The sequence below is a fragment of the Vidua chalybeata genome (genome assembly GCF_026979565.1).
Source record: "Vidua chalybeata isolate OUT-0048 chromosome W unlocalized genomic scaffold, bVidCha1 merged haplotype SUPER_W_unloc_6, whole genome shotgun sequence".
NCBI classification, from domain to species: Eukaryota; Metazoa; Chordata; class Aves; order Passeriformes; family Viduidae; genus Vidua; species Vidua chalybeata.
Window position 1 is genome coordinate 272,544 of NW_026530341.1, and position 23,886 is coordinate 296,429.

Below are 23,886 nucleotides of genomic sequence, written 5' to 3' on the forward strand. Positions count from 1 at the left end.
CTCCCTATAGTTTCATGTGTTATAGGGAAAAGAGTCTTTTTTCCATAACTTATAAGAGGATTTCGGTTTTAAAATTAAGGCATCTCCTCATGCCTCCCATCTGGGACTTAACTTCTTCACTGACTATGATGTTTCCATGTTGTTCTTTTACATGTTTGCATCTTGTTCCTTTCTCTCACTCGAGGGAGGATTGAAGTATTGGAAGAGTTAACATGTCACCTGAGCCTTTCAAATGGTCACTTCACCCGCCGGTAACTTGTGGTGGGAGCTGCGTCTGGGGCTGTCAGGATCGGCTTTATGGTTGCTTTTGGTTTTCTCTGCGTTTAATTCTAGTCGCAGGGCCACTCTGCACAGCTATAGGGCTGCCTCTGGTCTCAGCTGCATTGGGGGGAGGGGATCTGATGGTAAGATCTTAGCTGCAGCCAGCCCTGCTCCGGCCAGGATTCTGCAGCCTCCCCCACCTTCCTGCCTGGCAGCTGCTGGGGCCCAGCCTGGTCAGAACGGGGCTCGGAGTCCCCCGGAGCCCCCGTAGAGGGGCCCAGCCACCTGCAGTAGAGCCTGCCCGGCCCAGCCTGGGACAGGGCCTGGCAGGCTTCCCGGGCCTGGCCATGATGGGACCCGGTGGGCCCAGGGCATGTTACCTTCTTGCCCACCGGGAAAGAAAGAGGAAGTTCCCGGGATTCTTTCGCCTCTAACATGTGTCTTTCACAGAGGCGTGTTCAGCTCTTCACTGGTTCAATAGAGTGTTACACAAAAAGCTTTTAAATCACTTTCTTACATTCCTCCTGTTGTAAATAGAGACAAGCCAATTTGAATTAATTAATAGCATAAATTTATTTTGCGATTGCGTAACAATTTAGAGTTCGAATTTCCCCAACCGCAGCTCGGTTGGGTCAGCCCACAGTCTACAGAGCAGCTCTGGGTGCAAAACGGAGCCCGACAGAGTCAGTGCCTCCTTCAAGTTTTTGCACCCCACTGTATTTCTGCAGAGGGTTTTTATACTTTTTATTCCGCCTTTGGCTATAAGTCATTGTGGCAAGCTGCATATTCATGCAGTCTTCTCTCACAGAGAAGGCATTTTGGCCACTGATGTCTTCCTAGCAGCAGATCATCAGCCAGTGATGAGTCCAGATGTCCCCCTCCTTGTCTTCCCTCCTGGTATTGAGTCTGAGTACCAGCCTCCACACCACCTGCCTGTGATTCGCTTGGGTGTGACCTAATAGCCAGCTCTTTGCGGTCATTGTTTTCTGCTGGCTAGGGCTTTTTAAATGCTAATTTGGTGCCTGGCAACTTAATCTGCGAATTTCCTTTTGCCTTGGTTTTTCCAGTAACTCTAAAACATTTTGTGGCTACAGTGTATAACATCTATAACTACAACTTATTACATGCAACCCCAACTGCACGAATTATACATATATAACACTCCCATGTCAAAACTATAACACCATAACCACAAGACATTTATGTAATTAAGTGCTGAAGTTTACTATTAACTTTAGACTCCTCATTTGATGCTTTTTGTTTTAAATCTGCATTATTGTTCCACTTAGTCCATTTCATGTTCATAATCTTAAAAAAGGAGCTAGTTGTTGCTTAATTGCTTCATTCCTGTTGTTTCATCATGATGTGTTGTGTAAAGTACTTACAAGAATTTGGGTTCTCATTCTTTAACAGGCAGGAGATGTCTTCATGTCTGCAATATATTTGGCATTTGCGATCATCATGCATGAAATTCACATTTATGATTTTAAATTTTCAGCTATTATATTAAAGCTTAAGTAGTTCAGAAAAGAAACTAGATAGCAAGAAACATGGAAAGGAAAACTTAGCTTTTAAGAAGTCTTTCATCTTTTATATGAACATCCATTATTTCAAGTTTATTTTCAGAAGAGATTGTCTTGGAAGTCATCCCTTTTGCCTCAACCTCTAGGGTGGCATGTCAGTGTAATTCCTGGAAATGTGTGAATGTTTCATATAACAGACATGAAAGCTCCATCCTTACCTAATGAGAGATTCATGTCTTTCAAGAAAATGAAATTAAGTTCTAAAATTCATAGGTTTTCTGTATTGATTACTGTCAGTAAAAGCTGGCAGCTTCTTTAAACCTGTCCTCTATTTCTGCAGTATATGCTAGAAATAAACTAAGGGCTAAGGATACTGAAAATTTATGGCCTTGGTTTTACCCCTGTTTACTGGTACAATGCAGCATTTGTAATACAGGAGGGGTGTTGAGCAATGCTGGTTAGGTAATTAACTATCTGTCCTGGTTTAGGGCAAATTTGGGAGAAAATCTCCTAAGGGGTCCCTCTAGAAAGCAGATTGAAGTGGCCCCTCCCACAACTGGTTTGGGAAAAGAATTCCTTGGAGAAAAGTGGAAAAAAACCTGTTTATTTAACAAGCAAAGTAATCGCAAGCATAAAAGAAAAAAAAAATTAAACAATAAAACCTCTCGCTGTCCTGAAGAGATGGAAAATTCAGAAAGTCCTTTTTGTGAGGTGTAGCTCGGCTCTGGTGCTGGAATGCAGCGTCCTGGGCCCTGGTGGGCCACAGGTGTGAGCTCCCAGTGTTCTGGGTTTTCAGTCCCGAGCAGGTTTGAAAAGTTCCAAGAAAAAGGAAAACCACAGTCCGAGTAACTTCTCTGCCTCAGCTAGCAAAAGAAAAACTAACTAAAAGCAAAGGAGAGTTCTCTCCCTCTCTGTGTTGCAGACAACACAGTCTGTGAGAAGGAGAAAAAATTCAAAGGAGCAAGTGCAGTTTCTGCAAACAATCTCCACACTTCTTCTCTACCCCTTTGTGCCCTGTGTCATTCAGTGCAGTTGTATGAAAATAGATCCACTTCAAATAAACCTGATATTGGTCTTTAAGTAAATTTCAAATTAACTGCAAAGACAGAGTATGTCCTTGTAAGAGATGTGATTGACATTTTTTGTTCTAAATATAATGTCCCAGATTGCAAGACAAGATGTATTCCATTTGCCATCTGTATGGCAGTTGTCTTCTGTTTTCCTTACCTCTTTCACAACCAATTCTCTCGCTGGGGAGACGTCTGCTGATAATGGGCTATTGACTGTCACTGCATGACTGATAAAAGTTACAGCATCCCATTGTGAGATGCTCCGCCCAGAGGGAGGAGCCAAGCATTCCTAACTGGATATAATCTGGGTTTTTGGGACACCAGACTCAGGCTTTTCTGCTGGATTTCCAGGAGGACTGCAGCCATTCCAATTTGGATGGCTACCAACACCCTGACCCAAAAGGGTGTCAGGTTGTATTCTGACTCTGTCAGTGGTTTTTCTTTTGTATTATTATATGTATTTTGTTTTCTTTTTCACTTTTCCTAATAAATTGTATTTCTAACTTGGAGTCTCTCACTGGTTTTGTTTTCAAGCCAGAACATATAATTACATGCTGTCATGAAACACATTAGGTGGATTGAAAGCTGCCATGAAAATTTTAGCCAATAAATCTTTTGCAGGAGGGCATTTCTAGCAGTGCTATAAAGTAATCCAGTCCCAGGCCAGATGCCGTCTAATGTCTTTATCAATGATTTGGAAGTAATAAGATCACTGCTGAATAATATTTGTGAGAAATAAAAAATTTGTTTGAATGGCCATTAAAAGTAAGCCAGTCATACAGAAATCCGAAGCGCTGCTAGACTTGACCCATTCGCAAATGAAAAATACTTTAATATAGCCAAGTGCCCATTTTTTTAAGAGGAATAAAGGCACACCTCCAGAACAAAGGGCTGGTGTCTGGAAAGCAGCAACTGAAAAATTTTCAGCATTGTAGCGGATGATGAAAAAAGAACAGCTCAGCATGGTCTCCTAAAGAGGTGTTGCTGTGGCAAAAAAAAAACGCTATTGTAGTCTTTTTGCCTTTAGGCACTCTTCCCTGTCTCTTAAACATTCTTGATTTATATTTCAGTATGTGGACTCTCCTGAACTTGATTCTGAAATACTGCATCCAATTATTAATTATTTTTACAAAACAAAACATGTGGAAAATAGCTGAAAATATTTACTGATAGTATTGGTGTTTGAGAGTGAGATTTTTAGTTTACTGAATCTGAAAAGGTTACTTTATTAGCATATAATGGGTTCTTGTTTTAGTCTAGCAGAAAATGGCATAATGTGACCCTGTGGCTGGAAAATGGATCCATGCATTTAAATGTATTATAAACAATTCTAGCAGCATGACTAATGATTGAAACAACCAAGGAAGCTGATGTATTTGCTGTCTGCAGGTAAAGACCAGGTGTTTTTTTGAAGAATATTTTTGTTTAAATGTGGTGTTCCCTAGTCAAGTTCAAGTTAGGTGCAGGTGAATGAAATTTCATGTTGTTTGACCTGAGAACAGTTTGATTTCTGTGATTTAATTACTAGACAGGACTGGTAATTATCTTTAGTAGTGAGTATTGAGCAAGTATATGTCATCACAGGCCCCCAGCCAGGTAATAATTAGCATTGACTCCATGATTCTCAGAAGGCTTATCTATCACTGTATTATAGTGTACTTATTAAGAATCCCATCGCCCTTACAGACAGTCACGATACAGGTGGACCCAATTGGTCCTTCAATCTAAACACCATCACCATTGGCCAATTAAGAAACCACCCTTTGGTAAACAAATCTCTATAACACATTCCACATGTTCACAAAAACAGGTGCAGCAAGTGAAGATAAGAATTGTTTATCATTCTTTTCTCTAATCTTTTCACAGCCTTCCCCAGGACAATGCCTGGGAAAGTTGTGCGTTGCTCTCTGTGGCCAGAGAGCTGCTGCCACTAGTATGTTGTCAGTATGCTATTAAATAGAGGAAACTCTTTGCAGTGAAAATCGGAGGTTGTATGGACAATGAAGGACCAGACAAATATTGAGGTACTATAGATGGCTCTGGGTTTTCCTCTTAAAATTGTGATTATATTCTTCTGGCTAAATAAAATTAAGTTTAACTACAGAAACTATCAGAAGGGAAGAAATAGAATACATACTAATTGCTGGAAAGTGGTTGAAGGCAAACATTTTGTATATCATATTGGTAGTTTTGATTTTTATTTGAAACAATGGCAACACTTAAAAAAAATTAGTGGGAGTGTTTCCTTTATCGGGAAGCAGCACAAGAACTTGTTTTAATTTCTTTAACTTCAGTACATCATGTCAAAACACTAATAAGGTTTTGTTATTTCTGATTTGTTGCTGTTGAGTTTTTATGAGTATGCCTGAGTATATTTTCTTGTGGTCCTCACTTATCAACTGTCCATATGGCCTGGTAGCTTAGTTGTTAAATATATTCTATGTCTGGTGATTGGAGAATGATTTTTATCATAGAAACAGGAGATTAAAAGCACAGACATTTCACTACAGATGGAGGAAATACCTTGTGGGGCCGCTGCTTGCGAATGGTTCACAACTGTTCATTCAGTCCTGGGAAAATGCCAGAGCCTCAGTAAAAGATTTGTGATTGTAGTGTACAGTGAGCATAAATAACTTTGTTAGGAGCTGATATTACTTCTAAGAAATACTAAATACATCTGTGTGATAAAACTTTTCAGCTGCTGCTGCACAAAGTATGTGTTTGGACAAATGCTGTAATCCCAGAAGACTTTTGAATTAGGTGTTTGGAGCTTGTGGCAGTGAGTTTGCTGCAGGGTGTAGTGTAGACTTCAGTGTAGCCAAGCTGGTAGCTGGAGATGTCTATTTTGCATGCTGGTTCACTTGAAGAGAGCATTTCCTCTCTCACGTCAAGCATGCTTTTGCATTGTTACTAACATCCCCAGGCTCCTCGATTTGCTTAGTTTTCAGGATTTATCAGTGTTTTGGCCATGGTTTGTTTTATCCTGGGTATTGTGAGCATAAGAAACTTTTGACGTTACAAAGAATTTGCTATTTAACCAAGAGATTGCAAACCATAAGCTGCTGCTTGTGCCATTAGCTGACCTCCTCGTGCCATATAATGCAGGAGTCTCATAACACCACAGAAAGTACAGTACACATTGTTATAAAATAACACATATGGTGGGGAAAGAGCTGAGCAATAGAGAAACAGCCTTTTAAATTGGAAATATGCTTGAGCTGAACCTTCTTTGTTTTGGTCAGTACATAGAGTTGCAGGCTGGCAGCATTATGCTCAGGACAGAGTTGTGTTCCAGAAAGATGGTATTAAAATATGTTGTATTAGCAGGAAGGGAAGGAAATTAAGGGAGGAATTGTGGTGGTACTAATTTTTTCATGACCCAGTGTAGTGCTAGGGGAGAGCACATGAAACATTTGAACTTTGCCTCTGAGCAGTAAGTGATTTGCTCCCAGTCAGACCTTCCACATCCTACTTAAATCAAATGTTTCATAGAAGAATCCCAGGTGACCATGTACAGGGACATACGTGCTTTCAGTAGAGCTACCTGTGGGATGGCAGATGATATTACTTCATATCGGTGATGTCCTTTAAACTGGGCTGCTAGCAATTAAAAATGCATAATTTCCTGGAAGAGCTACATTCAAATGTCACATTCTAGAGGGATTCTTCGTGCATGTTTGAATAGGTCAGTTATTCTTTAATCTAAATACAGAGCTACACCAAAGTAGTTAAGGGTGATTTTGTGCAAATTTAATTTAAAATATAACCATTATACAGTCATATCTCTGCCTTGTTAAACCAAACCTATACTGGCTTAACACTTATTCTGGTTTGCAAGTATTCCTGTCAATAGAAATTAATTAGCCATAGGAAGTTCTAGTTGTTTAACTACTATTTTTCTAAAAAAAAAGCTATTAAAAATCCCAAACAAGAAACAATCAACCCCCCTACAAACCAAAATCACCCCCTTTCTCCCCCAAATTCCAACCAACCAGCTCCCCCTCCCCAGCTACCTGTGCAAGTATCTATTTTTATTTGTAACAGCATGGTGAAAGCTGTAGTTTTCTGCTGTGGATGGTTTGACTTGGTATACTAGTATAAGCAATTGTACAGTTCTCCCTTTATTGTTTTCAAACTCGTGCTTGCAGAGCAATCTGTTTAAGATGGTTTTGCCACTCCTAGAAGTGCCAAGAAGGAACCATGAATGCTAGTTCACTGTACATACCTGAGCGCAAACCTGCTTCCACTGATGATGTGAGCTGAAATGTAAAATAGCGATACATGAAATGAGTGGGAACAGTGCAATGTGTTAGACTTCTGCAACGAGATTTATCAGAGCTGCTCTATGGAGTCCTAAATTATGTCCGCACAATGATGATATACCAGCTGTCACATTAATTACTTTCTACTGGTATAGTTTTTAGTTAAACTATTTCCCAAACTGATGTAGTTACATTAGTATACCATTCAGTGTTCAGTAGATTTCCTAACACTTTAATTAAATTGGTACTTGATTCTGTGGAGAAGACTTTGCTGAAGTTCGACTACGTGTTTTTGTCTTTTTAAGCAGAGCTGCAGCATAACTGGTTGTAATGATAGTTTGACTTTACTTTTATCTTAAAAGTGTGTGACCAAGATGGAATTTCTGAAAGATGTCACAGTACTGGTGTGAGCATGTGTATGATTAAAATAACTCTCCCCCCTACACACTTTTTTCAGCTTTCTGAAACAAAAATCTTCACTGCTTCCTCTGTTCCAGCTAAGAATCACGTGACTCCTAGGCAAAGGTAAGCTCTTTTTCCATAATTTCCCTATACCTTAAAAACGTTCTGCTTGTTGAAGCAATGCTAGCTTGCACATATAAAATGTTGACTAAAACACAGGGCAGCCTTGGCCAGAGATTGGTCAAGCTAGTTTCAAAATTGTGAAAGTCTTGCTTTTGTGGGTTCCTGTGTTACCTATTATTGACTACAGAAGTGGAGCCAAACTTAGCAAATCCATGAACATAATACTGACTTCTGCACAAAGACTGCTTACTGGCAGGAACAAAAATAGCTGGTAAGAAAACTGTGCTGCTGTTGTTGAAAAGGAAGCTCTGGCTTTGCTGTCCAGAAAATGAAAACCCTGCCCTTGTAGATGTAGAAAGTGTTCAGAATTTAGTGCTTTGACAAATATGTTGACAGAAAAGCTTGTGTTGCTTACCAGGAAAATTACCTTGCCATCACAATTACTTGCCTTAACTGATGATATAGAGTTCAGCTAGAGAATGAAAAATATGGCAGTTGCTGCCTTTGCTTGTCTTTGTCTTCACCAAATGCCTGGCCAATTATGTGGAATCAGCTGCCTGCATTAGCCTCAGAGAGCAGGTTAAGGTTGAATGATGAAGACTTCTGTAGTTGGATAGCATGAGATCTGAAAACTAGATGGCCTAATGGTCCCAAACATCCTGATACAGCTATACTGCTATACTTCAGACTGCAGCAAAATTTTCATTATAATATGGGTGTGACCTGGAGGAGGCATGGTGTCAGTTGGCTTACAGTGTATATTCCATTCCTTTCCTTCTCAAAGGTGATATGGCAGGAAGGTTGGGCTAGATGATTTCCACAGGTCCCTTTGAAACCTAACTATTCTGTGATATGCTCACATGTTCGTTGTTTTAATGCAAATATTCTTCCAGTGGATGTCCCTCAATTTATGTTAGAAAATATTTTAGTTCATCAGCTCAAGTTCTGGTGTATTGTTTTGTGGTTTGTGTTTTTTTGTTTTGGTTGTTTGGTTGGTGTTTTACTTGCCATAAGAAAGGCTTGGACATTAAAAAATCTATGCTAATCAAAGTGCTGGAAGCAGCTCTTCAGCCCAAGCCTGTGGTATATTTAGGATAAACTTAAGTCAGAATTTTTTGAGTAGATTTATTTTATTGTCTGAATGCTTTGCCTTTCTTTAGATAAACCTGTGTTAAATGTGTAGGTGTTAGTAGGCCATGTTAAATATAAGAAAATTCACATTTCTTATCCTGCTCAGGTATGTATGGTAAAGTAATTTTGGATATGTGCCTACTATCTGAGAAACATAGCTTATATTTCCATACCATCACACACGCAATTACTGCATGTGACTTAATTCTTTACTGTCTGTATACCTACCCCATACAGAGGTAGGACTTTGATCCCTTGCTCTTTGTGATATACAGAGAATGTGGATTATCAATATATATAAAGAGTTGGCAGGAGGGATCGGCTTAAACACAATGTATCTTTTATGACTTGTCTCGAGTTACTTGGTTATATTAATCATATAGGTTATTTATGTGATACATGGTGATGTACATTTGATAATGTTTTAAATGAGAGCAAAGAATTTATATTCTAGCTGTAGTGGTAAGTTTCAGCTAGCAGAATAATTCTGTTGCTGGTATGGCAGCTTTAGTATTCATGCTTTCTTCAGTTTCAGCACAGTCTAATCATTGTGTTTATTCCAGCCAAACTTTGCTTTGTCTTACAGCATTGATTTGGTAACACTGCTTCAAAAGCCTGAAAAGCCTGTGACCCTTACCCAAGAGACAGAAGGCAACTCATTTGAGGCTCCCCAGCAACAGACCTTTGGCCAAGCCCTAGTCTTCACAAATTCTCAGCACAGCACCCAGATGGCATCAGGAACTGGCAGCTCCAGTGCTGTAAATGCTTATTCTCCTCAAAGTCTGGTAAAAATATCTTATGCTTTCTAAATATTCCTAATGAGTAAATATTTCAGGTTAAGTAACTTTTCTAGTACTGGCCATTTAATTAGATGGTTCGGTATTTATAAAATTCAGGTTGCAAATGTTGAAGGAAATCTTAATTTCATTCCTTCCATTCACACACACAAAATAAAGTTTACTTTTTTTTCTGGTTTTGCTAAGTAGTTGTTTCTCAGTTCACATGAAGTACTTGTATTAATTTTTGAGTAGAGAGTGGATGTATTTACTGCATGCTGATTTAGGCTGAAATCACTTGTTTGTAGTGAAGAGTTCTATGCCAGAAAACTTTGATGTGTTATTTGCAAACACATATCTGACTGCTTTTTGTGGAAACCTGATTATTTCTGAGTCAATAGTGAGAGCTTGAAATTGGGAACCTAAACTGATTTTCACAGAATAAACGCAACTATTAGTAAATACATGCTATTTTAAGATGCATGGATTAAAGTAAATCAGTATTGTCATAGTCAGTGATGAAGTTATATCAGTGATAACCAGAGAGGGTCTGGTCATATGCTTCAACTGCTGATTTTTTTTATTGGTCATAAACTAAAGCACAAGAAGTGATGCCTCAACATGAGGAAGAACTTCTTTACACTGAGGGTGGCAAAGCACTACAACAGCTGCCCAGGGAGGATGTGGAGTCTCCCTCTCTGAAGATGTTCAAAACCTACCTGGACCTGCTTCTGTGTCACCTGATCTGAGTGACCCTGGCTTGGCAAGGAGTTGGACTGGATGATCTCCAGAGGTCCCTTCCAACCCTAACAATTCTGTGATTTATTAGTAATCTAGGACTGAAGAGGTTTTGGTTGCTGCCAAATAGCAGCTGTAGGCATTGACCCTATGGTTATAGTTATGTTCAAATTATTTATTAAATAGTCAACTCCACTCCCCCTTTTTTTTTTTCTTTTTCTTTTTTTTTTTTTTTTTGTCTCTTGGTAGTCTGCAGTTCTTTGTCCTGGCTTTCGAGAACGTGGGTCTCCTAAACTGACAAATTCTACTGGATCCCAAATCTTGGACCAATTGAAATCTCCAGGTTTGGGTCAGTTTACCTCTCAACAAAACAATAATAGTTCTACTACCACTACCACATTGTCCTGGGATCAAAACCCGCCCATTACCCAGGCTTCAGTCCTTAGTCAGTTTGGTAAGTGCTTTGATATAGCTTTCTCTCTGTTAGCCTATAAGATGTCTTAATGCCAGTAGCAGTTTAAAATGGCCTTAAATGAAAAGCTTTTGTAAAAAAACATAATCCTAATAATATAACTGGTTACAGCATTGTATTACACTTAGTTGCTGGTAGTAGACATTATAAGTATATCACAAACTAGGTTTTGAGAGGCTTAAGTCTATAAATGTCATTGACTCTTTAGAGGTTGTTGAGCTTTCATGTAATGACATCTTTGATTTAATATGCTTGAATATTTAAGTGGAATTTTGTTGTGACTTTGTGTCATGGTTTAACCCCAACCAGCAACCAAGCCCTGTGCAGCTGCTCACTCCCTTTCCTACCAGTGGGACTGGGGAGACAATTGGAAGGGTAAGAGTGAGAAAACTCGTGGGTTGTTATAAAGACAGTTTAATAGGGAAAGCAAAAGCCACACACTCAAGCAAAGCAAACTAAGGAATTCGTTCACCCCTTCCCATGGGCAGGCAGCTGTTCAGCCATCTCCAGAAAATCAGGGCTCCATCATGTGTAATGGTGACTTATGAAGAAAAATGCCATCACTCCAAATGTCCTCCTCCTTCTCCTTCTTCCCCCATCTTATATACTGAGCATGATGTCTCATGGTCTGGAATATCCCTTGGGTCAGTTTGGGTCACCTGTCCCAACTGTCTCTTCCCAACCTCCCACACACCCCTAGCCTCTTCCCCAGCGTGGCCATACAAGGAGCAGAAAATGCCTTGACTCTGTGTAAGCTCAGCAATAACAAAAACACCTCTATATTATCAACCCTGTGTTCAACACAAACCCAAAGCATAGCCCCATACCAGCCACTGGGAAGAAAATTAACTCTAGCCCAGTGTAATGTTTTGAACCTGGCACAATGCCAGTATCCCCATGAAAATACACCTTCCCCAAATGAGTGCTGTGAGATGCAATCAGGAACAGAGCAGAGCAGGCTCAAGCTTAAAAACAAAGAACTTTATTAAGCTACTACTATGATAAAAGACACACACTGAATCCAGAATGAAAACTTGCCAAAACATTCCTCCTCCCCCCACCCAAACTCCAACAAACCACAGTGAGACACAACTTAGACCCTCAATCAAGTTACCACCCTTCAGATAATCAATGCTCAGTCCATCAACGGAGAGAGGAGTCTCTCTTACACCATAGACCCCCCAGGAAACACAGTTGTGACCTCCTGTGTTTCCATGTCACACATGGCACCGCCTGGAGAAAATCTGCCATTGTGACATCCTCCTTTCTATGTCACAGTGCTCTCACCACCGTGCATGAACCGAGACTATTCATAGGGCTCCTTTAAGGATGCTTTGCCAAGGACCAAAAGAACAACAGTTCAGTTTCTCATTTTTGGGACAACAGTCCCCCCCCATTTTCTCCTCCCCTGGGGCCGAGGGTCTCAAGAACAGAGATCTTCTTCTTCCTGGAGACAGAGGCCACCACCACACCCTCCTCATCACTGCAGCAGGTCACTCTCTTGGCTCCAACCATTGCATCCCCCTAAAAATGCAGTCTCTGTTGCAGAAGAAATTGGTTCAGTCTATGGCTATGCAAGAAAAGTTAATCCAAAAGCCACTCCATCATCTCCTTCCACCTAGGATTTCTTCTTCTAACATCTCAGGTCCCAGACTGTCTCTCTTCTTTTTCAAATTGAAGAGGAGTAGCATTTTGCAAAGTTTCACTGTCCAAGAAGGGGTTAAAAGTCTCGAGTGCCCAGGATGGCTGAAATCTCAGCTGCCCAGAACTCCAACTCCCACGGCTGGGCACCTTCCCCTCGCACTCCGCTTCACTTTCTCCTCTGCTGGCAAATTTCCAGGTGCCTTCAGGCTCTCTGTCTCTTTTCCTCTGGGGGGGGGGGGGGAAACAAAGGTTATCTCAGTTTTTCTCCACCCTTCTGTCTGCAGGGGCCAGCCTGATTCCAGTCCCTTCACACCCTGGGCCTACCTCTCCCAGGCTGCATGGCTTCCCCTCCCCCATGGCAGGGGAAGTCTGCACTGCACTCTGACCGGAACCAAAGAGAGGGTTCGCCTGGGAGTTCTCTGCTTTTAACTCCCTGTGTTCTCAGAGGTGTGTCCAATGCCTTCAGTGGTCACTCCAAGTGTCACTATCCAAACCTGACCACTGATTGGTTTGACCCCAACTTCCTGAGAAAATTCACTTCCCTGTCAAACCATGACACCCAGCCAAAACCAGTACACTTTGTTTCTCAACAAATCCTGGAAAATACCTATTTTCAGTGTGCCTATGCTGCTTCTAGGTTGTACCATATTTTGTCTTTTTCCCCAATTTTTTCTCTTCTCATCATTGCATGAATTTTGAATGAGTACTACATAATTTCTTCATAATGTGCATTACATCTCAGCATTCCTTCCCAGTGTAAAGTTTATGTGTGCTGAAAATTATGCAGGTTACCCATTTTTTAATATTCATAATTGTATGGATTTTTCATTTAATTGAGTAAAATGAGTAGAAATCGTGAAAATGACATAAACTTGGTTTTACAGTGTAGTTCCTAGCAATATTCTCACTATGAAGAGTGATAGCTCTTGTATCTCTCTGCTGTGTGAGTGTAGGTTTCCAGATAGATAAGCAGCCAATTTGGTAGCAGTTATAATCTTTGACATGCAGAAATTCTGAGAAAATGTTTATGTACATTTTAAGTTGCTTTCTAATGCACTTCAACTGGATAAAAAAACCTTCACACTGCAAATGCGTGTAGCTCTTACGGTTGTTGACCAGTGCTCTGAGATACTTTCAGTGTCTGAAAATATAAAAGGGGAAGTCTTGGGAAAAAACCTGTCAGCATCCAGTATCTCTTGATTTTCAGCCATATTGAGATGGCAGATGACTTCCTATTTCTGTTGAAAATCATTTATTTTGTAGGGGCAGGGGAATCCTAGCTCATAATACCAATAAGTTACAACTCTAGACCCCCTCGGAAGTAATCACATTTTATTGTCACAAGTAATTGCCATAAAACTTGCAGTGTTCGACTAAAATAATCAAAAACAGTTTTGGGGGCCTAATGTATGATAATGTTATATCACTGTACGAATAGGTTTGCTTTTATATTTTTTTAAGAAAGCCAAGGCAAGCAGCTCGGGTGCAGGTGCATTTTGCAGCAGAGCAGGGCATCTATGGGAAGTGGTTGGTGATGGTGTCCTGAACTGGGGAAACCCCAGGAGAGCATCAAGACTGTCTTAGGTTGCAAGATGTGGCTGGGGGTGTGAATTCTATTGCCATCTGTTAGAGGTGTGGCAGTTATCTTCTGTTAATTGGGCCACCTGTTAAAACCAAGTGGGGCAGTTTTCTTTATCTCTTCCATGACCAATTCTCCCTCTGGTGAGATATCTTCTGTTAATGGGCCATTGAGTGTCACTGCATGACTGATAAAATTACATCATCCCATTGTGAGATGCTCCGCCCAGGAGGAGGAGCCAAGCATTCCTACATGGATATAATCTGAGAATTGGAACACCACAAGCAGCCTTTTCCCACTGGATTCCCAGAGGAGCAGCTTTCTTCTCCATTGGATTCCCAGAGGAAGACCAGGTCCATCTACACCAGCACTGGACCTTCAGAGGAAAACTACACCCTTCTACAGGATCACTGCTTCAACAGAACCACATTTGTCACTCCAGGAGGACTGCAGCCACCATTTAATCGGACTGCTACCAACACCCTGGCCAACAAGGTGTCAGGTCGTATTCTGACTCTGTCAGTGTTGTTTAGTATTACTGCATTTTTCTTTCTTTTTTTTTTTTCTTCTTTTTTCCCTAATAAAGAACTGTTATTCCTAGTCCCATATCTTTGCCTGAGAGGCCCTTAATTTCAAAATTATAATAATTCGGAGGGAGGGGGTTTACATTTTTCATTTCAAGGGAGGCTCCTGCCTTCCTTAGCAGACACTTGTCTTTTCAAACCAAGACAGATTTTGGTGCCCAACGTGAGACACAAAGGCATCGAGAGAAAAAGGGTGAAAAAAGGAATAACAGTTCTTGAGTAACCTAGTTTTTCTGTGCTGGATGTGAAAACCTTGTTAGGTGTCACCATGTGGTCTAGCTTACCCTGGTTCGGGTGGCATGTGGTTTGTGGCTATATTTCTCCCATTTGCAGACCTTTATCTAAACATGGGTCCTATAAGTAAGCCTACTGTGGCTGGTATCCAGTTTGCTTTATGGGTTAATAAGGTGAGGAATTCACGGATTTCTAACTTCCTCTGAAAGGTGGGCACATGGATTCAGAGCTATCACACACTAGCTATGTTTTTTGGCATTACTTTAAGAATGGTACCTACTGTGAGGAAATTATACCGGGGAAAATTTTCTCCCAACCCTTCAACCAGCTCTTTGGATCTATCCCACCAGTTTTTGAAGGGTTCAAATCCTCTCTAAATGCTAATGATATTATGCAGTGGTTGATGTTGCTGATATGCTTGTTAAGCCTGTTCTATTTATCAAGAGATAAGGGAAGATTGACTTGGATAACCACCCTGATGCCTACTCCAGAGAATAAGAATGCTGCTACAGACCCTGACACTACCATGGTGACTAGGGATGTTGCTCCACAGCCCACCTGAGAAATGAACCACCCGGATTGGGTAGGGGTTCTGGTGAAAGAGATATGCAAGATGAGCCAGATGCTGAAGGAGTACATCTCCCTAGCTGGTGAGAAACCCTCCCCCTGCCTCGAAGAGGGAGAGTCTAATAGTGCACCAGTAGAACCCACAGACATTACAACGGTCCAGGTTCCAGCTGAACCGCAAGGGCAGTCACAGCCAGCAGCAGTAGCCCCTGTGGAAACAAGGAAGTCTAAGATGAAATCAGAGCACCCAGATAATAAGGATAAGAAAGGAGGGCCCTCACAACCTGCAGGGGAGCCAACAGTTGAGATCATCACCAAGTCCCTGACATATGAAAGTCTCTGTAATCTGCACCAAAGACATTGTATGACAGGGGCATGAGGCTTATACAACATGGTTACTTTGGGTCTGGGACCTTATGGATATAGGCGTGCAACTGAATGGTGGTGAGGCAAGGAATTTGGGACCCTTGACCCAGGACTCAGGTATGAATCAGGTATTTGTAAGGGAGCCAGGGCCCCTTTCCCTCTGGGAGCGGCTTTTAATGAGTGTTAGAGAGAGGTTTGTCCACAGGGAGAGAATGCAGGAGCACCATCATAGAATGCGCCGGAAGACCCTTGAGGAAGGGATCCAACATTTGAGATAATTGGCAGTATTGGAGGTACTCTTTGAGAGGGATGGACAGCATGATAATGACCCCGACAAGGTCAGGTGCACAGGGCAAATGTTGTGGAGTCTGGCAAATCTAGGGCCATCTCAATACACCACCTTCATGGCAACAATTGATGCTGATACCAACTGAGAGACAGTGGGTTCTGTTGCACACAAGCTTAGAATTTATGAGAGTATGATCAATGGCCCCATACAGGCTCATGTCTCTGCTGTAATTAAGATCCTCCAAGAGGAGATGAGGGAGATGATGGAGGAGGTGAGGAGGAACAGTTCCCATATGGCACCAGTGTGAGTCACAGGCCCCAAAGTCAGAGCCCAACATCCCCCAGCTAGAGAGAGAGGGTACACCCCATGAGCTGACCTGTGGTTCTTTTTGCATGACCATGGGGAAGACATGGAAAGGTGGGATGGGAAATCCACTTCTGCCCCATCAGCACAGGTGCATGAACTCAAGGAGGGAAACACTAACTGAGTTCCACTAAAGTGAAGGTAGCCTCATCCTCTCACGACTGAGCTGCCAGGTATTACAGAAGGGAGGGTTATCTGTTGGATCCCCTTGAGGGAACCTTTAGTATGTATGCCCAGGAAAGAAATTATAACCAGGGCTAGAGGGGCCCTGCCACAAAAATATGAAGCATTAGTTGATACTGCTGGGCAGTGTACCCTAATACCATCGGGACATGTGGGAGCAGAACCTGTTTCCATTGACAGGGCGATTGCAGCAACTGACCCTGTTGGAAGCTGAGGTGAGCCTGACTGGGAAGGAGTGGCAGAAACATCCTATTGTGACTGGCCCAGAGGCCCATGCATTCTAGGCATAGACTTTCTCCGGAACAGCTGTTACGAATACCCAAAGGGATTCAGGTGGGCTTTTGGAATAGCTGCTCTAGAGGCAGAGGACATTAAGCAGATGAACACCTAGCCTGGACTATCAGAAAACCCATCTGCAGTAGGACTCCCAAGGGTGGAAGAGCAACAAGTACCAATGGCCACCTCGACAGTGCACCGCCAGCAGTATCAGATGAATGGGGATGCCGTGATCCCCATTCACAAATTGATCCGTGAGCTGGAGAGCTAAGGCGTGGTCAGTAAGGCCCACTCACCCTTCAACAGTCCCATTTGGCCTGTACCCAAGTCTGACAGAGAATGGAGATTGACTGTGGACTATTGTAGCTTGAATGAAGTGACACCACCACTGAGCGCTGCCGTGCTGGACATGCTGGAACTCCAGTATGAGCTGGAGTCCAAGGCAGCAAAGTGGTACGGCCATTATTGACATTGCCAATGCATTTTTCTCCATTCCTTTGACAGCAGAATGCAGGCCTCCGTTTGCTTTCACCTGGAGGGGCGTGCAGTACACCTGGAACCAATTTACCAGGGGTGGAAGCACAGTCCTACCATCTGCCATGGACTGATCTAGACTGCACTAGAAAAGGGTGAAGCTCCAGAACATCTGCACTACATCAATGATATCATTGTGTGGGGGAACACGGCAATGGAAGTATTTGAGAAAGGAGAGAGGATCATCCAGATTCTGCTAGAAGCTGGCTTCGCCATCAAGAAGAGCAAAGTCAAGGGACCTGCCCGAGAGATCCAGTTCCTGGGAGTAAAGTGGCAAGATGGATGGCATCAGATTCCCACTGAGGTCATCAATAAGTTCACTGCGATGTCTCCGCTGACCAGCAAGAAGGATACTCAAGTTTTCCTAGGCGCCATAGGTTTTTGGAGAATGCACATTCCTGAGTACAGCCAGATTGTGAGCCCTCTCTACCTGGTTACCTGCAAGAAGAACACTTTCCAATGGGGCCCTGAACAGCAACAAGCCTTCACCCAGATCAAGCAGGAGATCGCTCATGCGGTAGCCTTGGCCCAGTCAGGACAGAACCAGAAGTGAAGAATGTACTTTACTCTGCAGCTGGGAACAATGGTTTGTCCTGGAGCCTTTGGCAGAAAGTACCTGGTGAGACTCGAAGCCGATCACTGGGATTCTGGAGCCGAAATTACAGAGGGTCTGAAGCCAACTCCACTCCCACAGAGAAGGAAATGCTGGACACCTATGAAGGAGTTCAGGCCACCTCAGTGGTCATTGGCACAGATGCACAAGGCCTCCTGGCACCCCGACTACTGGTACTGAGATTGATGTTTAAAAGAAAGGTTCCCTCTACCCACCACACCACCGATGCCACATGGAGCAAATGGATTGCCCTCATCACACAGTGTGCCTGTATTGGAATCCCGAATTGCCCTGGGATTTTGGAAATAATTACAAACTGCACAGAAGGTGAAAACTTTGGTCTCACTGATGAAGAGGTGCAGGAACAGGTAACACATGGCTGAAGAAGCTCCACCATACAACCAACTACCAGCAGAAGAAACACAATATGCTCTTTTCACTGACAGTTCCTGTCACATCGTAGAGATGAAAACAAAGTGGAAAGCAGCCGTATGGAGCCCCACATGACAGATCGCAGAAGCTACTGAAGGAAAAGGTAGATCAAGTCAACTTGCTGAACTCAAGGCCCTTCAGCTGGCCCTGGACATTGCTGAAAGAAAGAAGTGGCCAAAGCTCTACCTCTACACTGATTCATGGATGGTAGCCAATGCTCTGTGGGGCTGGCTGGAAAGGTGGATAAAGCCCAACTGGCAGCATAGAGGAAAGCCAATCTGGGCTGCTGATGAGTGGAAAGACATTGCCACTTGGGTAGAAAAGCTATCTGTGAAAGTCCATCATGTAGATCCCCGTGTTCCTGAGATTCGGGCTAATGAGGAGCACCGAAACAATGAGCAGGTAGATCAGGCTGCAAAGATAGATGTATCACAGATAGATTTAGATTGGCAACACAAGGGAGAGTTGTTCCTAGCTCGATGGGCTCATGATGCCTCAGGTCATCAGGGCAGAGATGTCACCTATAAGTGAGCATGAGACCGAGGAGTGGATCTAATCATGGACAGTATTTCTCAGGCTGCCCACCTCTGTGAGATGTGTGCTGAGATCAAGCAAGCCAAACGGGTGAAGGCCCTATGATATGGTGGGCAGTGGTCCAAATATGAGTGTGAGGAGGCCTGGCAGATTGACTACATTACCCTTCCCCAAACCCGCCAAGGCAAGCACTATGTGCTCACAATGGTGGAAGCCACCACAGGATGGTTGGAGACCTACCCTGTGCCTCATGCTACTGCCCAGAACCACCATCTTGGGTCTGAAAAGCAAGTCCTGTGGAGACATGGCACCCCTGAGAGAATTGAGTCAGACAACAGGACCCATTTCAAGAATAGCCTCATAAACACCTGGGCCAGAGAACATGGTATTGAATGGATATATCATGTCCCTTGTCATGCAGCAGCTGCCGGGAAAGTTGAACAGTGCAACAGACTACTTAAGATGACCCTGAAGGCATTTGGCGGGGGAACCTTTAGAAATTGGGAAATGAACTTAGCAAAAGCCACCTGGATGGTCAACACCCGAGGGTCCATCAATCGAGCTGGTCCTGCCCAGTCAGAACCCTTACACACAGTGGATGGAGATAAAGCCCCTGTAGTACACATGAAAGGTATTTCTGGAAAGACTGTTTGGATTAATCCCACCTCAGGCAAAGGCAAACCCATCCGTGGGATTGTTTTTGCTCAAGGACCTGGTTACACTCTGTGGGTAATGCAGAAAGATGGAGAAAGACGTTGTATACCACAGGGAAACATAGTCTTAAGTGAGAACTGTGTGTAAGGTTTCATTGTGTAGAGTTTAGTGATTTGGGTATGATGCAGATGGTAATAGAATAAGGGGTGGATAATGTCTTAGGTTGCAAGATGTGGCTGGGGGTGTGAATTCTATTGCCATCTGTTAGAGGTGTGGCAGTTATCTTCTGTTAATTGGGCCACCTGTTAAAACCAAGTGGGGCAGTTTTCTTTATCTCTTCCATGACCAATTCTCCCTCTGGTGAGATATCTTCTGTTAATGGGCCATTGAGTGTCACTGCATGACTGATAAAATTACATCATCCCATTGTGAGATGCTCCGCCCAGGAGGAGGAGCCAAGCATTCCTACATGGATATAATCTGAGAATTGGAACACCACAAGCAGCCTTTTCCCACTGGATTCCCAGAGGAGCAGCTTTCTTCTCCACTGGATTCCCAGAGGATTACCAGGCCCATCTACACCAGCACTGGACCTTCAGAGGAAAACTACACCCTTCTACAGGATCACTGCTTCAACAGAACCACATTTGTCACTCCAGGAGGACTGCAGCCACCATTTAATCGGACTGCTACCAACACCCTGGCCAACAAGGTGTCAGGTCGTATTCTGACTCTGTCAGTGTTGTTTAGTATTACTGCATTTTTCTTTTTTTTTCTTCTTTTTTCCCTAATAAAGAACTGTTATTCCCAGTCCCATATCTTTGCCTGAGAGGCCCTTAATTTCAAAATTATAATAATTCGGAGGGAGGGGGTTTACATTTTTCATTTCAAGGGAGGCTTCTGCCTTCCTCAGCAGACACCTGTCTTTTCAAACCAAGACAGAGGCCCATCAGGAGCCAGGAGCTTGCATGAGAGTGACTGACGAGGCATGGGCAGGGCCAGGAGTAATGGTGACCTCCCCCTGTGGTGCTGAAGCCAGGTAGTGGTGCAGCAGGTTGTGCAGGAGGCCCTGCTAGCTCAATCAGGGAGCAATCGTATCCACTTGGCAGACAGCCACAGCCGACCTCTCTAAGCTCTGCACACACCATGACTGAAACAGCTACCTAAACAGAGCTCTGGTGGGAACATGCTGCCCCCCAGGTGTCGGGCTGTAGGGTGTGCCCTGCTCTTATACCAGTATTGGACAGCAGTAGTGAACACACCTGTGGGAGGTGTGCCCAACTAGAGGAATTCCTCTGCTTAGTGACAGAACTCTGGAGGAAGTGAGTAGGTTGAGGGGTATCAGGGAGTGCAAGAGACTACTGAAACCAAACCCTACCTTTCCTGGGACAGGGCCACCAGTCAGGCAAGGCACATGACAGGGAAGATCCCCTATCTTCTTTCTGCTTGGCTTAACATGGTGACTTAAAGGATAGGGGGTAATGGTGACAAGTTCCTACCCAATGCAGCAGGTACATCTCATCTGTGACTACCCCACCTCCCCAGGTGCCCTGGCATAATAGGTATGAGGCTCTGCAAGTAGAGCTGAACAATAATGAGCACAGTGGTTCATCTAGCATGGAGATGTCGCCAAGGTTAAGTCAGCCTATGCCCTGTGTCAAAACTGCTTCCATAAATAAAAAAAAGACAGGTCATTGTTATAGGAGAGGCCCTTCTGAAGGGAACAGAAGGCTTGACATGCAGACCAGACTCACTTCTTTAAGAAGTCTGCTGCCTCCCTGGGTCCTAGGTAAAAGATGTGAAGAGAAAACTTTCTATGCTGGCATGACACTCGGATTATTGCTCTTTCAGGTAGGCAGTGATGAAGTTGGGACAAGAAGTCCGAGGGCAATCAAGAGAAACTTCAGGGTCTTGAGGTGACTGGTTAAGGGATCAGGAGCACAAGAAGTGATCTCTGTCCTTCCAGTTGCAGGGAATGATGAGGGAAGAAATAGGAAGAGCCAGCAGATCAATACCTGGCTCCGAGCCTGATGTCACCAGCAGAATTTTGTTTCATTGTGATCATGGGTCAGTTTATGCAAACCAGGCCTGCTGACAACAGACGGGGTCCACCTGTCTCAAAAAGGGAAAAGGATCTTTGCACAGGAGTTAGCAAGGCTTGTTGAGAGAGCTTTAAACTAGATTTGAAGGGGGAAGGGGATAAACCCATGCTCACTAGAGAGAAGCCTTTGGGCAACACACCAGTGTTTGAGGGACACTGTGCCAGTGAGGTCCTTAGGTCTGCCATCTCAGTGGAGGTAGGGGATGTGCTGCCTTTTGCCCAACCTGGAAATGGAACTCGAGATAATTTTAGTAAGGAGGTAATATAAAAGGGGATCTTTATTTGAAGGCCTTCAGAGGCAGTTATGGAAAGATGTCCACAAAAGCCCACCCCCCGCAGAGGTGAGTACACTTTTATATGTTTTAGGAAATTAGCATAATTGATAAAAAGCACCAGTTAGGAGGACAAGTGGTGATGCAATTCCCCCCCCATGTCAAGCCCCTTCTCTGGAGCCCCCCTTCAGCACTAGTTGTATTTGTCCATGAGAATGTATCTCAAGGAGTTGTTCTTGGCCTTGGTTCCCAGGAAGAACCAAGACAGCATGGAGCCTTGTACCTCCCCGGGCTTGGAGCTGTGGAATTTGTTTTGTCTTTCTGCCTAAGGAAAGGCCATGGAAAAGTACTGGGAAAACTAGTCACTAATAAAACAGACTACAGAGCTACAAATATATGTGTGAAGAATACAGAGAACCTATAAAAGAAAAAAAAGGCAAAACCTAAACAACATCAGATGGAGATCCATGAGGCAGCAAAGACACAAGGATTATTGGTTTGTTAGAAATCCCAGAAGTGCCTGAGAATGGTCACACAGAAATTGGAGCTTCTTCTCCCCCCAAAAAGGCAGCAGGATCAATAGCCCAAATGAAGTGCATCTACACCAACACATGCAGCATGGACAACAGGAGGAGCTGGAAGCCATGGTGCAGCAGGAAAATTATGACATAGCTGCCATCATGGAAACATGGTGGTATGATTCACACAACTGGAAAGCTGCAGTGGATGGCTATAAACTCTTCAGAAGTGACAGGCAAGGAAGGAGAGGCAGTGGGGTAGCCCTGTATGTTATGGGGAGTGTCTTGATTGCCTGGAGCTTAATGATGGAGATGATACAGTTGAGGGTTCATAGGGAGGAATCCAAGGGAAGGCCAACAGGGCAGATATCCAGGTGTGAGTCTGTTATGGACCACCCAACCAGGATGAAGAGACAGATGACATATTCTATAAGCAACTGGGAGAAGTCTCACTATCACTAGTCCTTGTTCTTGTCCAGGATGTCAACTTAGCAGATGTGTACTGGAAATATAACACAGTGGAGAGGAAACAGTCTAGGAGGTTCCTGGAGTGTGTGGAAGAGAACTTCCTGACACAGCTGCTGAGCCAACCAGGGGAGGTGCTCTGCTGGGCCTGCTGTTTGTGAACAGAGGACTGGTGGGTGATGTGGTGGTCAGAGGCTGTCTTTGGCACAGCGATCACAAAATGATAGAGTTTTGGGTTCTTGGAGGAGCGAGGATAAGGGTCAGCAGAACTGTTACGTTGGACTTCCAGAGGGCAGACTTTGGCCTGTTTAGAAGACTGGTTAATGGAGTCTCTTGGGAGGCAGTCTTGAAGGGCAAAGGAGTCCAGGAAGGTTGGACATTCTTCAAGAAGGAAATTCTAAAGGTGTAGGCAGTCTTCATGTGCCAGAAGACTAGCTGATGGAGAAGACCAGCCTGATTGAACAGAGACCTTTGGCTGGAACTTGGGGAGAAAAAAAGAGTCTGTCATCCTTGGAAAAAGGGGCAGGCAACTTGCAAGGCATACAAGGATGTTGGGAAAAAATTAGAAGGGCCAAAGCCCAGCTAGAACTTAATCTGGCTACTGCCATAAAAGACAATAAAAAATGTTTCTATAAATATATCAGCAGCAAAAGTCAGGACAAGGAGAATATCCTTAATTGGGTGTGTGGGAAAGCATAGTGACAAAGGATGAGGAAAAGGCTGAGGTACTCAATGCCTTCTTTGCTTCAGTCTTTTATAACAAGAGCAGTTTGTTCTCTGGGTGCCCAGCCCCCTGAGATGGAAGATGGAGACAGGTAGCAGAATGAAGCCCCCACAATCCAAGGGGAAATGGTCAATAACCTGCTACACCACTTAGACACACACAGGTCCTTGGGGCTGGATGGGCTCCACCCAAGGGT

The 23,886-nt window shown here is 43.5% G+C and overlaps 1 protein-coding gene across 2 annotated transcripts in view; it reads left to right on the top strand.

Moving 5' to 3' along the window:
* LOC128783005 (ubiquitin-associated protein 2-like) overlaps window positions 1-23,886 on the top strand; it is a 194,013-nt gene that overhangs the window by 64,694 nt on the left and 105,433 nt on the right. For both annotated transcript variants that reach the window (XM_053933583.1, XM_053933582.1), the window contains exons 9-11: window positions 7,574-7,641; window positions 9,359-9,557; window positions 10,536-10,740. In XM_053933583.1, the coding sequence (XP_053789558.1) occupies window positions 7,574-7,641; window positions 9,359-9,557; window positions 10,536-10,740 (472 nt within the window). The remainder of the gene's footprint in view (window positions 1-7,573; window positions 7,642-9,358; window positions 9,558-10,535; window positions 10,741-23,886) is intronic.